Genomic DNA, 14,670 nt, shown 5'->3' on the forward strand with positions numbered 1-14,670 from the left:
GCTTCCAGGATTGGTTCAGAACAACTGGCTCTTTGAAGACACACCTTGGACAGGCAGGTGATGGTCCCCTTGCATATAAAGAACTCCCTAAATTGGTGGAAGAAGCAACTCCACATCTGTGTGAGCGTCCCTTTCTGTCACCCAGCCCAATCAGTGACTCTCTAACTGACGCATCCCTGTTATATTGGGGAGCCCACCTAGAGACACTTATGGTTCAGGGCAGATGGACAGACCAAGAGGCTAGTCTCCACATCAAACTATTGGCAATCAGGGCAGCCAGGAACACTTGCTTCCATTTCCTGCCGCTCATCAGGGGCAAGGCAATCAGGGTCATGACTGACTGCCCATCCTTTACCTCCTTCAACTGTGTCTGTCCGTCAGTCAAACTCCTGACCATGCCTCATCTCCTGTCTCATGATGCGGGTTGCGCATATCGCCCCAACCTAGCAGTTCTCTGCCTCAGAGTGTGGCTCCTGGGTGGTTCTGGGGAATAGAGGTTTCCTGCTTTATGAAGGTACAGCTGGTCTTTGTTAAAGAGTAGAAAACATCGGCCCACACTTCCTACCTGCAACAACGGAAGAGGTTTGTTAACTGGTGTGGTCGTTGTTACCTCTAGCCTGGATTGGTTCCCCTTTCCCTCCTCCTAGATTACCTGCTGGATCTGAAGACATCTGAGTGATCCATCAGTTCAGTCAAGGTATACCTAGCTCCCACATTAGACACCCCACTCCATCCTGGGACCTCAACCCTGGTTCTGAACCACTTCATGAGACCTCCATTTGAACCAATGGCAACCTGCTCCCTACTTCATTTATCTGTGAAGAGGGCCTTCCTAGTTGCCATCATGTTGACTCATAGGATGAGATTGGAGCTGATGAGATTGGAGCCTTGATGGCAGATCCTCTCCCACCCTTCCCCCCAGTGTAATGATCTTTAATGATACGGTCTGTTTATGCCACATTTTGAGTTCCTACCAAAGGGTACATCAGATTTTTATCTTAACCAGTCTATCCATCTACTACCATAGCAGTATTTTTTCCCGAAACATCATCCTTCTCAGCTGGAATCCTATTTTCATAATCTGGACATTTGAAGGGCCTTGTGCTGCTTAGTCCTACCCAGATAGAAGTTTAGGAGATTACCTAGACTTTTCATCTCCTTTGCAGATAAAATCCAGTTGGGCTCCTAGCTTTGCTCAGACTTTTGAGATGGATATTGGGATGTATCTTTCCCTGTTATGAGTCTGCAAGTTGTCACATATCTTCCACCCCTTGTGGATCTGGTAATACCACGAAGTCTCTAATTTTGCTTCCAATTCCATCCATTATGTTTCTGCCCTACCTTTGTTTTCCCTGAAAATATGATCTGACTGGAAATAACAATTGTGTCTGTCTTCTGTGTCTTTCCTTAGACCAGTGATACTCAGACTGAGGCTCGCAAGCTGCAAGTGGCTCTTTAATGTGTGTCCTGCAACTCTGTAGCACATGATAGTAAAACAGTGTGATTTAATTAACCAATCAGGATGCTTTTACGATGTTAAGCAATTGTAATTGGTCAGTCATTTTGCTGTGAGAATTATATTTTTATATATATAAAGTAAATGAAACCGTGAATTCATACTATTGCCGTTCTTTTGGGTAAAGTTAATCGCTAATTTGGCTCCTTGAACCACTGAGGGCTGAGTGTCACTGCCCTGACCAATACAAGTTACATTCATCTCATAAAAGGTATGTGAGGCTCACAAGAGCATAGGGATGTTAATTATGCTGCAGAATACATTCATTCCAACCAGTTCCTCAATTTTTTAGCCATACTTTTATTTTAAAAATATAAATAGTTTAAATATATAAATAAATAAATATAGACGTGACCGTCTCCATTCCCACAATCAGGATAAGTTTGACAATGCACAAAGAAAATAACAATTGCAAAATATTTTTCCTCTCCACCTGTGTCCAGCCTCTAATATATTTCTTAGCTTTTGGATGAGACTCCGCACACAGTACGTGAAGTACATTCATATAGTTCTGTAGCTTCTTTCCTCTTCAGAGCATTTTAAACAATCAGCCCCACCCACTGAAGTGTATGGTATAATCCCCATTTTACCGATAGCAAACTGAGTCACATAAGTTGACTTGAAAAGGGTCACAAAGTCCGTATCAGAGTTTAAACTTGAGGTCAGATGGTTTCTTGGTCCCAGTTCGCTGTTTCACCCAAACTTCTCAAATGTTTATAGTAAAATGTTTGTCGCCTAGTTTTTCATCCTCGCTGTGAGCTTATGAATATATTGAAAACACCTCTGCCCTTCTTCTCTGACAATCTCCCAGGCACAGGTGCTGTATTTCTTCTCCTTAAGAAAATCTTGGATCCTCTGGAAGTATTTCTTCAGTCTCAGAATGTTGCTCCCTCCCTTTGTATGTAGGCATGCCTCGAGGCGCTCAGTCTGCAGAGCGAGCCCATTTAGGAACCTCTCCACTTTTCTTCTTTCCCAGCCAGTTTGGGGTAGGTTCCTGCTAAAGATGCCGAAGAGCTGCTGGAGAATTTCATGGACAGACATCTGGGCTTGTTGTAGAAATTTGGGCTTCAGAATCTTCTCAGGAAACTGGAAGGCTGTCTTGTCTTCCAGACACTCCAAAGGAAACTTCCCACCCATGTTTTGCAGCAGTTGTAGACTGTACCAGTTAAATTTGCTTTGCTGGTGACGAAGCAGGTTACAGTCCAGCGACATGACTCCAGCGGGGAACAGCAATACCAGGCAAATCTGCCACAGGCATCCTTGAGACTTGGTAGCCATGATGATAACGTTTCACAAGGCTTATGCCAAAGTACTTGTAGCTTGTTAGATGTCTGCGGTCTACTGTGCAGGCCTTCCATGTCCCTGAATTTATTTGGTGGGATGTTTTTCCTTTCATCATTTTCTGGTTCTCTAAAATTTCCCTATTTTCATTTTCACTTTCCAACTGCTGACTTAAGTGTCTTCTGACACTTCTATACCAATGTCCATATTTTCCCCCAGGGATGTTAAACATCTCCTCTCTGCACAGCATTATTAGAGGCCCTGGATGTTTGACCTCTGCCCTTTGCGTGCTCTGTGCAGCATGTACTGCTAAACTACATTCTGAAATATTTAAACAGCTCAGGCACTAGGGTTCTTAATCATAGTCATATAGCCTAAAGTGCTGAAGCTCTCAGATCTGAATGAGTCAGTTCTCTTTGACTGTAGAACCACAGTTACTTTCAACTCCTGAACTCCCAGAATTTTCCATACAGTTTTGTTCTTTTTTTAATAGGAAATCTGAATTCTTTCAGGCATGTGACATAGACCTAGGATTGCAGCCTTCCTACCTGTCAGACTCTCAAGCTGAGCAGGTTACATGGGATTGGTATTTGAATTCCAGATCTTTGAAGAGATTTGAGGGCTTTGTACGGAGCGCTGCTGGTGATTCAGTAGGTGTCAGGTTCATCCCTAGGCATTAGAAGAGCTTGCTTGGAGGAGGCCCCTTGGTGGAAAGAATGTAATTATTACTCTCGTGGAAAATGTGGTGGCCTGTCTTGGGCTCGCTGGGGGCCCAATCTGGTCACTGTGATCCACCGTTGGTGGTGTGCTTCCTCTGTCGCACCAGTGTCTGAGTGTATATGTAATGTCTCAGGGTCATTGTACTGTTGGCAGTGCTGCCTTTCAGATGAGTTGCAAAACCAATGTCTTGACCATTTGAGGTCGTTACAAATCCTGAAGTAACATCTACAATGGATTGAGGTGATATCCTTTGGTTTTTGGCCAAATTCTGAATGAGGCAGTTACGTTCTACCTCTGTAAATTCCTACTTTTAAATTGAAATATGTTTAATAGTAGGCTGGTAGTACACAGTATGAACATATAATCAAGATAGTCCAGGGAGATTTACTTTGTAGATAAAGGACCACTGTCAGGTGTTTCAGGCTCTAAATTGTAGGCTTTCTTTTTAAATGTCTTATAAAATGTATTGTATGTAATGTTGTTGTAGACATATTAGTCCCAGGAAAGTAGAGAGAGAAGGTGGTTCACGTCCAACTTCTCTTGGTGAGAGAAAGGAGCTTACACAGTGAAAGTTTTTCTTTCACCAACAGAAGTTGGTCCAATAAAAGATATTCTCTCACTGTCCTTTTCTTTATAAAATATACTGAGTACAGTACAACCCCATGTATCTGACCCTTCATTATCCAGCTCTCCGTATTAACCGAACAACCAGCACATGTAGGTCTAGAAGTAGGAGATCTCTCCTGTAGCCGCTAGATGGCGCTGCAGCCTTGCACTTTCCCATTCTCTGGATTATCGGAATTTTTGATGACCCAATCTGGCCCTGGTCCCAGTAAGATCTGATAAACGGAGGTCTGCTGAATTTAACTTCTTAAAAACTAATCCCAAACAAAGAGCTTCATGTGGCATTTGCAGCCCAAGCTTTGCTGCAGTGTGACAGTTCATGAGCTCTAGAAAATGAAACTGACGAAAAGAAAAGTGAAATTGATGGCTCACTGTAGAAACTTGGGAAGGGGAAAAGTGAACAATCATCATAGATGATGAAAAGTAAATTATTTTTAAAATTCTTTTTCTAAATCAAGCATATTGGAAACATAAATAAGAATTTGTATTAAAATGGATGAGGTTTAAGCTACTGTAATAATGTCCTTTTAAAGAGCACATTTGTAAACTAGACATAATGGGAGCAACTGAGGGGAGACGGTTCCCAGCCCTCACCAGTCAAACGGTTGTTACACAGTGAGATTGTGGATAACTCACAGATCCCTGCAGTAATAGCAACCCAAGAAGACTACAATGCATTATATTGGAGTAAATGGCTTAGTGTGGTTTAGGTTTTTGCTTTTGTGTGAGTCATTCAGTTAAATGTCTAGATTAGAAAGAGGAGCAATGCAGTAAAAACTATATACCTGTTTTTCATCATCTATGAGCATTAGCATAATGAACTCCTGCCAAGCCTGGAGGGGGTTGGGGGGGTTCCTCTCTGGAGTTCCACCTTGGTACAACTCCCTGGGATAAGAGCGATGATGGTAAACTTTCGGGCCAGCAAGACTAGCAGAGGGGAGGCAAGCAATTCCGTGCCCCTGACTTTCCTAACCATTCATACAGTTTTGGAGCACTAAATCTAGACATAGGGGTGCTCCAACCAGCTCTGAATGTGCCCCTTCTCCATACCCGCCTACATATCTCCAGTATGCATACAAAGGTTTCTCTCTAATATCTTCCAGGATTGGTGGGGTCAGATGCCATTGGAATAAGTTTATCATGATTCCTTTAATAGTCACTGATGTAGCATCAGACCAGCTTTCCCCAGATTAGGTAGCATTGCTCCATTATTTACCTACTAAACTGCTCTGTCTTCTTGGGTAACTGCATTGCTGCTCCATATCTGTGTTTGAGCCCTTTGTGTAACCTTGATATCAGACCTGTAGGGTCTGTGTTTTGTGATCGCGTGGACTTGGCTCTCATCAATGGCACATCAAATGCCACATTTTGTGGGGCCAAGAACATAATGCCTGAACTGTTTTTAAGAACAAAAACACGTGCCCCCCTCAGTCTCATGTGGGTGAATGTGGATTTGCTTTGCAAAAAACTCACACTTTCCTTGTGGGATATTTGTCTGTGCTGTTTCTCTTGTGACTGTTTTCATGGGGCAAGTGGGGGGGAAGGAGAATCTGGATTTTCCTGTAATTGGCGTGAAAGACAATGGGATGTAACATCCTTCCCAACTGTATTCCACAGAGGTGCCCTCATATAGGGGTGTGTGTGTATTTGTTGTCCACCTCATCTAGGAAGGTGACTGTCCCCAAGGGATATCTGGAATGTAAGTTCTGACCTAGCACCTTTCAGATTTCCCTTGAAACTCTGTATCTGTTGTTTCTCTTGGAGAGAGACGGTCAGGGTAAATATCACTTTAATTTGACATAATCCGTTGGGATTTTAGCAGAGGATTTGATAGTCTCTCATTAAAGTTAATTCATAATAGCTTGGAAATGACACTGTCACATGGGATTACAAACTGGAAGATTGGTAAGCAAAGGATAATGATAAATAGCAATGGATCTAATTGCAGGAAGGTGTCCAGTTGGTACTATAGGGCTCTATTAAATTCTGTCTTATTGAGTGTTCCTCAGAGATGGAGAAGAGGGTATGGAGAGCATGTTCATGACAGTCACAAATGATACAAAATTAGGAGGTGCTCGGAGCTCAACTGAGGACAGATGTGTGTGATCCAAAGGAACACAGAGATTAGAAATGTGGAGAAAAATCCTTTCCCAGCATCAATAAGTACAAGATAATATATTGGGGAGGGTGACGGGGGTGTGTGGGAATAATCTGAAGCAAATCTATTCAGTGGCAAGAAGGGGCATGTCAAGCTGTAATACTGAAGGGCAGGTTTAGGGGTGAGGAGGATAAGGAGGCATGAAGTCTGAGAGCAAAACAGCCTAATGGAGTTTTGGGTTACATATACATAAGCATTTTGTAGGTACGATGGGGGAAATGGAGGAGCATCTGGAAGCAGCTGTTTAACTTTAGTCTGGGGAAAGGAAAAAGTTTCTCTCTTTCTGTGGGAACACGGTACAGTGGGGTGGGTGGAGGGCTTTTTGGGTGGACGGTGAGAGTGCCGGTTGGCTGAGAAACCTGGACTGGGGCTGCTGGTGGGGTTGTTATGGAGGGGCAGAGAGTTGGGAAAAATTGTAATTTACACAGTGCTTCTTGGGTGTCTTTCTGCTTGTGGGTCCTGTCTTTAGATTATAAACTGTTTGGGGCAGGGATCAGCTTCTATTCTGAGTCTGTGTGACACCTAGCACAAAGGGGTCCTGACCCTTTAGGTGCTACTGTAACAGAACATCTAAAAAAAGATGTATTAGAATTGGACAAGGTTCAGAAAAGGGCAACAGAAAGGATTAGGGGTATGGAATGGCTTCCGTATGAGGAGAGATTGATAAGATTGGGACTGTTCAGCTTGGAAAAGAGACAGCTAAGGGGAGATATGATTGAGGTCTATAAAATCATGACTGGTGTAGAGAAAATAGATAAGGAAGTGTTGTTTACTACTTCTCATAACACAAGAACTAGGGGTCACCAAATGAAATTAATAGGCAGCAGGTTTAAAACAAATAAAAGGAAGTATTTCTTCACACAACGCACAATCAACCTGTGGAACTCCTTGCCAGAGGATGTTGTGAAGGCCGAGACCATAACAGGGTTAAAAAAAAGAACTAGATAAATTCATGGAGGATAGGTCCATCGATGGCTGTTAGCCAGGATGGGTGGGAATGGTGTCCCTAGCCTCTGTTTGCCAGAAGCTGGGAATGAGCGACAGGGGATAGATCATTTGATGATTCCCTGTTCTGTTCATTCCCTCTGGGGCACCTGGCATTGGCCATTGTTGGAAGACAGGACACTGGGCTAGATGCACCTTTGGTCTGACCCAGTAGGGCCATTCTTACATTCTTATATCCTCCATCTGGGGTGGTAACACTCTGATTGTGCCCCTCTAGCAACTCCCTCACTGGTCATTTTAATATACGTTTGCACCATTTCGTAGGTAATGTCTGGGGTTTTCTACAGCAGTGCTTGTGTTACAGAGCTGGAATGCTTGTCGCCAGCTGAGGAATGGTTTTTAAAGAGAAATCATTACATGTGTTTAAGAAACAGGCATTCTGTAGAGCTGGGGATTCAGGGGCTGCCACACCAAAACTTCAGCTCTGCCACAGCCTGCCTGGATAAGATTCTGTCCATGCATCCCTGATTTTGCATATTTGGCAGGAGGGAAAAATAAACCCATTCACCCATCCCAGTGTTGCTGGGAATCTTCTGCTTTCATGAACCTTTGCATGCACATAAGGCAGCATTCATAAAACAGGCTGGCTCTGTTATGCATTTGAGTATTAATAAATATTGTCTTTTTCAGGATTATTATGGAATTACATTCCCTGCTCCTGCAACCTTGACAGGCAGAGATGGGAGCCTTGCTAACAACCCATACTCAGGTTAGTAGTAATTCAAGATGGGGATGATGGTTGAATAGAAGCATTGGTTTCTGAACGTAGGGCATGCTGCTATGGCCAAAGGAGCAATCCTGGCCTCCTCTCTGCAGGCAGCTGAGCCGGCCAGTCCAAACTCGTTAGACAAGAGCAGGAATCATAAGTGGCTACATTTCAGCTTCTGACAGTGGATTTCCTTAAGATGTTAACAGGAATATTCAGCCAATATCTACTCCATACACAAGTCCTATCATGTGAAAGAGGGATTTAACTTCCGAATTGTAGTCCATCCCAAAGCTAATACAAGGTTGTTCCTTGCGGTGCAGTGTCTGGGTTTAGATGACTCAACTGATAGAACTCTTCCTACTGGGAAAGTATCTGCAGCTAATAACTCCCATTCTTGGTATTCAGCCTCCTTTGCTCAGCGTCAATCTGTTACTCTTGGTTAGACCCTTTCAGACCTCTCTAAATGCCTTTCTGACTTCATTCCATTCCATAGTTATTGTTTGTATTGTGGTAGCACCTACAGGATCTCTGCCTCCACACCCCCAGAAATTGATGAGTGCACTGCCTTGGAAGCTGTCCCCAGGACACTAGTGTGGTTAGGTTTCTTGTTCGGATTGCCTAGTGCTACTAGAAGGCCTCTTGTGGGCTAATAATCAAATTTCCCTTCCTACATCTTTAATTAGTTGGCTTCAGATGCAAGCCTGGCTTTCCTGACCTTTATCTACTGTCTCCAGAGCTCTGGTGCTGTGAAGAACCAGAGATCTAATTGGTCATGCTTGGCAAATAGAGACTTGCATGTTTTTGTCAAAGGCCCTCATTCCTTTAGCCCAGGAGATGTTGCTAGCCAGGTTAACTTCTGGGAGAGTGGTACTTTAACCCAATTAACAGTTTGCTGTTTGGCCACTCAGAGCTTATGCTTATATGTACATTTAATGTAATGATCTAACACTCAGTGACTGAATCCCCCTGTGCAACAGGTAAGGATTGTTATCTCCATTTTGTCAGCGAGATAACTGAGGCACAAAGGGTTCTCTCTTGGCCAGGGTCACACAATGAGTTGATGGAATGGAACCCACGATTCCTGGCTCTCAGTCCCTGCTCTCACCACTAAACTCTCAGATCCTCTTGATTGTAGCACAAGCCCAGCCCCTGATAGTTTTTGCCAGTGCTGGAGAGCTGAGAAAGCAAAGGATGGGAAAGGACCCTCCTGAAACAGTTGATGGCTTTTCTTGCAGGTGATGTAACAAAATTTGGCCGCGGGGATTCTGCCTCCCCTGCTCCCGCCACCACGTTGGCCCAGCCGCAGCAGAATCAGACGCAGACTCACCACACCACTCAGCAGCCCTTCCTAAACCCTACGCTGCCCCCAGGATACAGCTACACGGGCTTACCATATTACGCCGGCGTGCCAGGAGTACCCAGTGCATTCCAGTATGGGCCCACCATGTTTGTAAGTCATGGGAACTAAACCTTACACTAGTAGCTGCCCTCTTTGTGCTTCTCTGGCTTTGCCTAGTGCAGTCCTGGCCCTTTAAAGTTCCCCCTATCCTGCAGGGCATTTCTGGTGAAATGAGGCTCAGCTTCCATCTGGAACTTCTTCTTTTGTATGGCAACTTGGCAAGCAACATTAAAGCTTGACATCCAAGTTTGTCATCCACTCTGTGCCTTCCGTGTAGAATGACAGTGTCCGTGCAGGACTAGAGGAACGTTAAAGGGCCAGGACTGTAATATTCTAACTTTATGTAGGCAATGGTGAGTGGTATAGAGCTTCAGCAGAGATTGTTGATCAGTGTCAAAAATTCGTTGGGGCAAGGGGGTGAAGGTGATGGTTCATCCAGGAGTTACAAATTTGAGCCCAATAGCATTACAGCAGCCCCTGATGGCTGCTGGAAAGGGAGGCAGAAGCTGAGTCAGTGTACTGGGAGAGGCTGGAGAAATCAGTTAGGGGGAAGAGGCTATGGGACACCAATGGGAGACTGGGAGGCAAGGGATTCCCGGGGGGGGGGGGGGGAGGAGGAGGAGGTAGAGGGAGAAGTGCAGACAGTCTGTACAGGGCTTGGATCCAGGCTTTGTACATTTTTATTATAGAAAATAAATACCAGGCTCCCTGAGTTATGGGGCTGTAATCCCACCAGTGTGTTTGGGTGACTCCGGTTTGTGATCTCCAGACTCTTGAGGGAATTCATTGTTCACTGTGGTTTTATAAATGTATAAAACATGCATGTTTCTTGGGGTGGAGATTACCTAACAATTACAGAGCAAAGTTATCATGTATCCAAGCTTGGAAGTTACTGTCCTCATTTTACAAGAGGGGTAAACTGAGGCAGAGAAGCTGTCTCTCTCTCACAAGGCTATACTGCAGTCAGGGTGGGAAGTTGGAGTAGAACTCATGGGTCCTGGCTCCCAGTCCTGCACTAGATCTCACTGCTCTGAGGTACTGCGAAAGGAACTGGGAATTTCCTGGCACTTTAAAGTCTTCTATTTCACAGCTGGGAGATGCAGTGCAGGGCTGCCAGCAGAGACATGGGATGACCTTCCCCACTAGATGGCAGTGGAAACTGGCTTTTATGCTGTTTTCTAACTGAGAATGCCTTTTGCCTCCAGGTACCTCCAGCATCAGCCAAGCAGCATGGCGTCAATTTGAACACTGCTTCCACCCCGTTTCAGCAGGCAAGTGGTTATGGACAACATGGTTATGGAGCAGGTAAGGTTACTCCAATGGACAGTGCATCTGTGCCATTTAATTTAATGTCCTCAGAGCTGCTTGCTCATGGTAGCACTATGTCTTGTCCACGTTGGCAGGCTATGATGACTTAACGCAGGGAACAGCGGCTGGAGACTACAGCAAAGGAGGCTACAGTGGATCATCTCAAGCACAAAACAAATCTGCTGGCACTGGACCTGGGAAAGGTAACAAATAAAGGGATCTGAGGTGCACATAAGCACTTCAGATCAGGGATCTTGCAGGGCAAACTTCCAGTATTCCCAGTGTCAGGTCAGCATGACGACCAGCTCTCAAATGGGGTGAGTCCCAAGCTGTTTCTCCATCTCTCATGTTCAAAATGCTTTTAATGTTCCAAACGTTCCTTCTAAGCCAACAGCTGAATTTGTGTAAGGAGGTGAGTGGCTGAAGTCCAGCTTTGTTCAGTTACCCAGAGGAGAAACAGCAAAGCGTTACCTCTGCCAGCTGGAAGCTAAAGTTCGCATGTGGTGGAGGCATAGTGGCACTCCACCAACGCTAGGTCCCTGATCCCAGAGCAGCTGTCTCTTTGCTGAAATGGTTACCACTTAGATCATGAATGTTATTTACATTCATGATTAGGCTCCAGAATCAACACCCTTTGAGGTGAAGGGGGCAAGTATCAGCTCTCTGAGTTAGTGTTTCAGGCTCTCCGGAGACTCCATCACTGATAGCATCCATTCATACCTGGAATGCTTTCTTTGCATACCACAAGGGCTAGAACATTGATTTGTTTTATATGAAACCTTAAATTCTGCAGATGCTAGTGGGACCACTTGAGAAATGTACACTGACCACCTGGCAACAACTAATCCAACCTTGACTTAAGTAAATACTGGCCAGAAAAATCTTCCTCAGACCAGCTGCTCAGTACCTATATCCTCAGCCTTGTTATTCACATGTCTGAGAGCAGTGGAAACCCCGCCAGCCCAATCCTTTCATTCATCGGCCAGAGACCTTGATCTTTGTTTCTTGCGTAAGTGAAACAGCTCAAGTTGTGAGCCCTGATTCTAGTTCACACTGGGAATGAACGGCCAGCCTCCCAGCTGGTGATCCCCAACTTGGTTCTGATCCTGCCACACTAGCTGGTTCAGCAACTGTGGACCGGGGAACCACACAGTGTCTTTTAGCGTGCACCCTAATTTGAGGGGAACGTTGACTTCTCTTGATCTAAATGAACGTTCAGTGCCCCTAGGTACTACCCAGCTCGGTGCCTTAGAAATGGTGATGTAGCTTGTGGATAGTGGGCACGGGCAGCGTACACCAGTGGTCTCACGCCTGATTTATGAGGGGAGCTCAGGAAATAGGCCTTTGCACTTTCTTTTGACTCCTAATGTGGGGAATTGTAGAGGGGCTGGGATGGCATGGGAGGAAACTGCACACCCCAGCCAGGAGTAGCCTCATTTGATATAGTGTGTTGGGGTGGTGACACAGAGGATGTAGGCAACAGCCAAGGGGCATTATGGGGCTCCCAGGAGCAAGGGAAAGAAAGAGTCAGGTTGGGTTGCCTTTGGCTCTTTCGTTGTCAGCGGCTTTTTGTTTTCCAGGTGTTTCTGTGACCTCAAGTAACACAGGTGTGCCTGATATCAGTGGCTCAGTCTATAACAAGACTCAGGTGAGGAGCTATGGCTCATTCTTTCTGAGAAGCATGAACATGCCCTCCTCCCTCCTGTGCCCAAGGGTAAAATTGTCAGTTCACTGGCCAGTGTCATTTCAGCAGGACTCGTCCTCCCAGGGAGCCTCTTGGCCGCTGGTGATTTCTCAGCCCTGTTCCAAGGGGTAATCCCAGACTCTGGCCTTTCTCCAGCACTCACTCACTCGGCTTGATTTTAAAGAGGACTTCCCAGTGTCTCATTTGACACCACTGCTCTTTTCCATCCTTGGCCTGCTCTTGCCATGCTGACTCATGACAAAGGCTGTTAATGTGGAAGCAAAGATTCCTGCATTGTTGCCTAACTTCGGTTGAGTCCCGAGATGCTGTTAAAATGCGATATCACAAATGTTTTAGGGCTGAATTGTCCTAAACACAGGGCCATAGCATCGTCTCGAGAGAGGCTGGACTGTGTGGACAAACACAGATCTGTAATGATGGCCGTGGACTTTCTCTGTTCCTTTTGAGCTGTGTGTGCATTGATCCCAGATCACTCCATCTTCCGCCCAGTGCCGTTGTCTTGTGGCTGTTTGTGGTGCAGCTAGTCTCCCCTTGAAAAGCTGTGGAATAAATGGGGTTAAGTACTAATTCCCTATTCCACTCTCTGGAGCATAGAATCCCTACGCCCTTTTGTAAGGGCATTGGGGTGGGGATCCATGTAGGTATTTCTGCCTACCTGGGATCTGCTCCTGCATTTCTGATGAGCGGGGCTGTACATACTTTGAACAAATGCACGTGGGCCTCAAATCTGCTGCTCAGCACCAGATGCGAGGGTTTGGGGACTTGAAGCAAAACTCCTGCTGTGATCTCTTCTGCCATTTTTACTGAGCAGCCCTGACTGGCTTAAATATTTCCTGACTTCGTTATGAGCAAATTGATTGCTAAGAACTAGTTGGTTTTTTTGCTGGTCCGCTGCATTGTATAGAATGTGCATGAATTTCCTGCCTGTGGGGAAGCCAAGAGGCCATCTTCTGCTGTTAATAGGCATAATTTAGTGTCTGTCAATGGATCATTTACTCTTGAGTCACGGACAATTACTGCTTGTTTGTGGTATTACCCACAATGTATTAGGGACTTTCTAAACACTTAAGAATGGCTTCTGCTCTGAGGAGCTTGGAGTCTAAGGACAAACAAGTAGACAGGTCAGAGAAAGTGAAATCACAATGGGCAGTTGATAGCCAAGTCAGCCGATTCACTCCAGGCAGCACAGTAGCATGCCTTTAAGAGGAAAGATAACACTTGATTGTAAATATCTAGCTAAAGTGCCGATGTGTATTAGATCTGGGTTTGTTTACTGGATTGGTAGAGTCAAAGTTCTCTTTGTTCAGGCAACTCTTGTCCTTGTTCGGTCACCCAAAGGACGCTGAGGAAAGTGTCTAACTGCTTCCCTGTTGCCTCCATGCAGACGTTTGACAAGCAGGGATTCCATGCTGGCACACCACCTCCTTTCAGCCTGCCATCTGCTCTTGGATCCACTGGGCCACTGAACCCTGGTGCTGCCCCAGGTTATGCTCCAGCCCCTTTCCTGCATATCCTGCCTGCACATCAGCAGCCTCATTCCCAGATGCTGCATCACCACCTTCAGCAAGATGGGCAGGTGAGTCTGTCAATCCCTGGTGCCTTTCTGAGGCTGCTGCTCAAAGTAACTCGATGACCATCAGCCAGAGAGCGTGTCCAAACTGATCCCACCCATCACAGGTACTCTGTCCTGTTCCTTTTGGCTCTGCCCATTGGCAGAGTACCTCGTTAGGTAATACAGACTAAGATGCCGTGTTCCCAAGAGTGCAGAGACACGCAGCTCTAGGAGCCAGCAGAGACTGCCACTCTCCTTTCCTGGGTAGGTCATGGAGATGTTGACAACCATCATAATTGTTCTGTGACAATAAAAGAAATACAGCTAGCAACAAAATAAGCCCCCCTCGCCAGCTCCCCTAGTATCTCTGGTGGTTCTGCATTCAGTTTCTCTGGCCAGTTCACTTCCCTTCATCTCTGTTAATGTCTCTTGAAAAATATGCAAAGTTCTGCTTTGAGTCTGAACATAACAAATTGTTTCCCTGTCCCTGGATGTGTCTGACATCTTACGCCTGTGTGCTCTGGTGTCCCAGCCCTCCCTGGGGGGACCTCCTTTGCCCACCCAACTTCTGATCATTTTCCTTCACTCTCCTTGTTTTTACATGCCTCTTCTAATTAGTTTTCTGCAGTGTGGCTTATTATCCAGAGAAATCATGGACTTAGTTCAGGTCATGTAGCTGGTCACATTCTTGAT

The 14,670-nt window shown here is 45.4% G+C and overlaps 2 protein-coding genes across 8 annotated transcripts in view; one reads left to right on the plus strand and one right to left on the minus strand.

Moving 5' to 3' along the window:
- LOC140911093 (interferon beta-like) overlaps positions 1-8,295 on the minus strand; it is a 116,497-nt gene extending 108,202 nt beyond the window's left edge. The window contains exon 1 of one of the 2 annotated variants that reach the window (XM_073343401.1): positions 356-8,295. In XM_073343401.1, coding sequence (XP_073199502.1) covers positions 2,252-2,794 — 543 coding nt within the window. In that variant the 5' untranslated portion in view covers positions 2,795-8,295 and the 3' untranslated portion in view covers positions 356-2,251. The remainder of the gene's footprint in view (positions 1-355) is intronic. The other variant, XM_073343402.1, reaches the window with a different exon arrangement.
- UBAP2 (ubiquitin associated protein 2) overlaps positions 1-14,670 on the plus strand; it is a 136,219-nt gene that overhangs the window by 119,009 nt on the left and 2,540 nt on the right. For 3 of the 6 annotated variants that reach the window (XM_073343389.1, XM_073343390.1, XM_073343391.1), the window contains 6 exons: positions 7,935-8,013; positions 9,249-9,463; positions 10,618-10,717; positions 10,816-10,923; positions 12,301-12,368; positions 13,810-14,001. In XM_073343389.1, the coding sequence (XP_073199490.1) occupies positions 7,935-8,013; positions 9,249-9,463; positions 10,618-10,717; positions 10,816-10,923; positions 12,301-12,368; positions 13,810-14,001 (762 nt within the window). Of the gene's footprint in view, positions 1-7,934; positions 8,014-9,248; positions 9,464-10,617; positions 10,718-10,815; positions 10,924-11,513; positions 12,209-12,300; positions 12,369-13,809; positions 14,002-14,670 lie in introns of those variants that run through there. The other 3 variants (XM_073343394.1, XM_073343393.1, XM_073343392.1) reach the window with 3 other exon arrangements.

Source organism: Lepidochelys kempii, chromosome 5, assembly GCF_965140265.1.
Source record: "Lepidochelys kempii isolate rLepKem1 chromosome 5, rLepKem1.hap2, whole genome shotgun sequence".
NCBI lineage: Eukaryota > Metazoa > Chordata > Testudines > Cheloniidae > Lepidochelys > Lepidochelys kempii.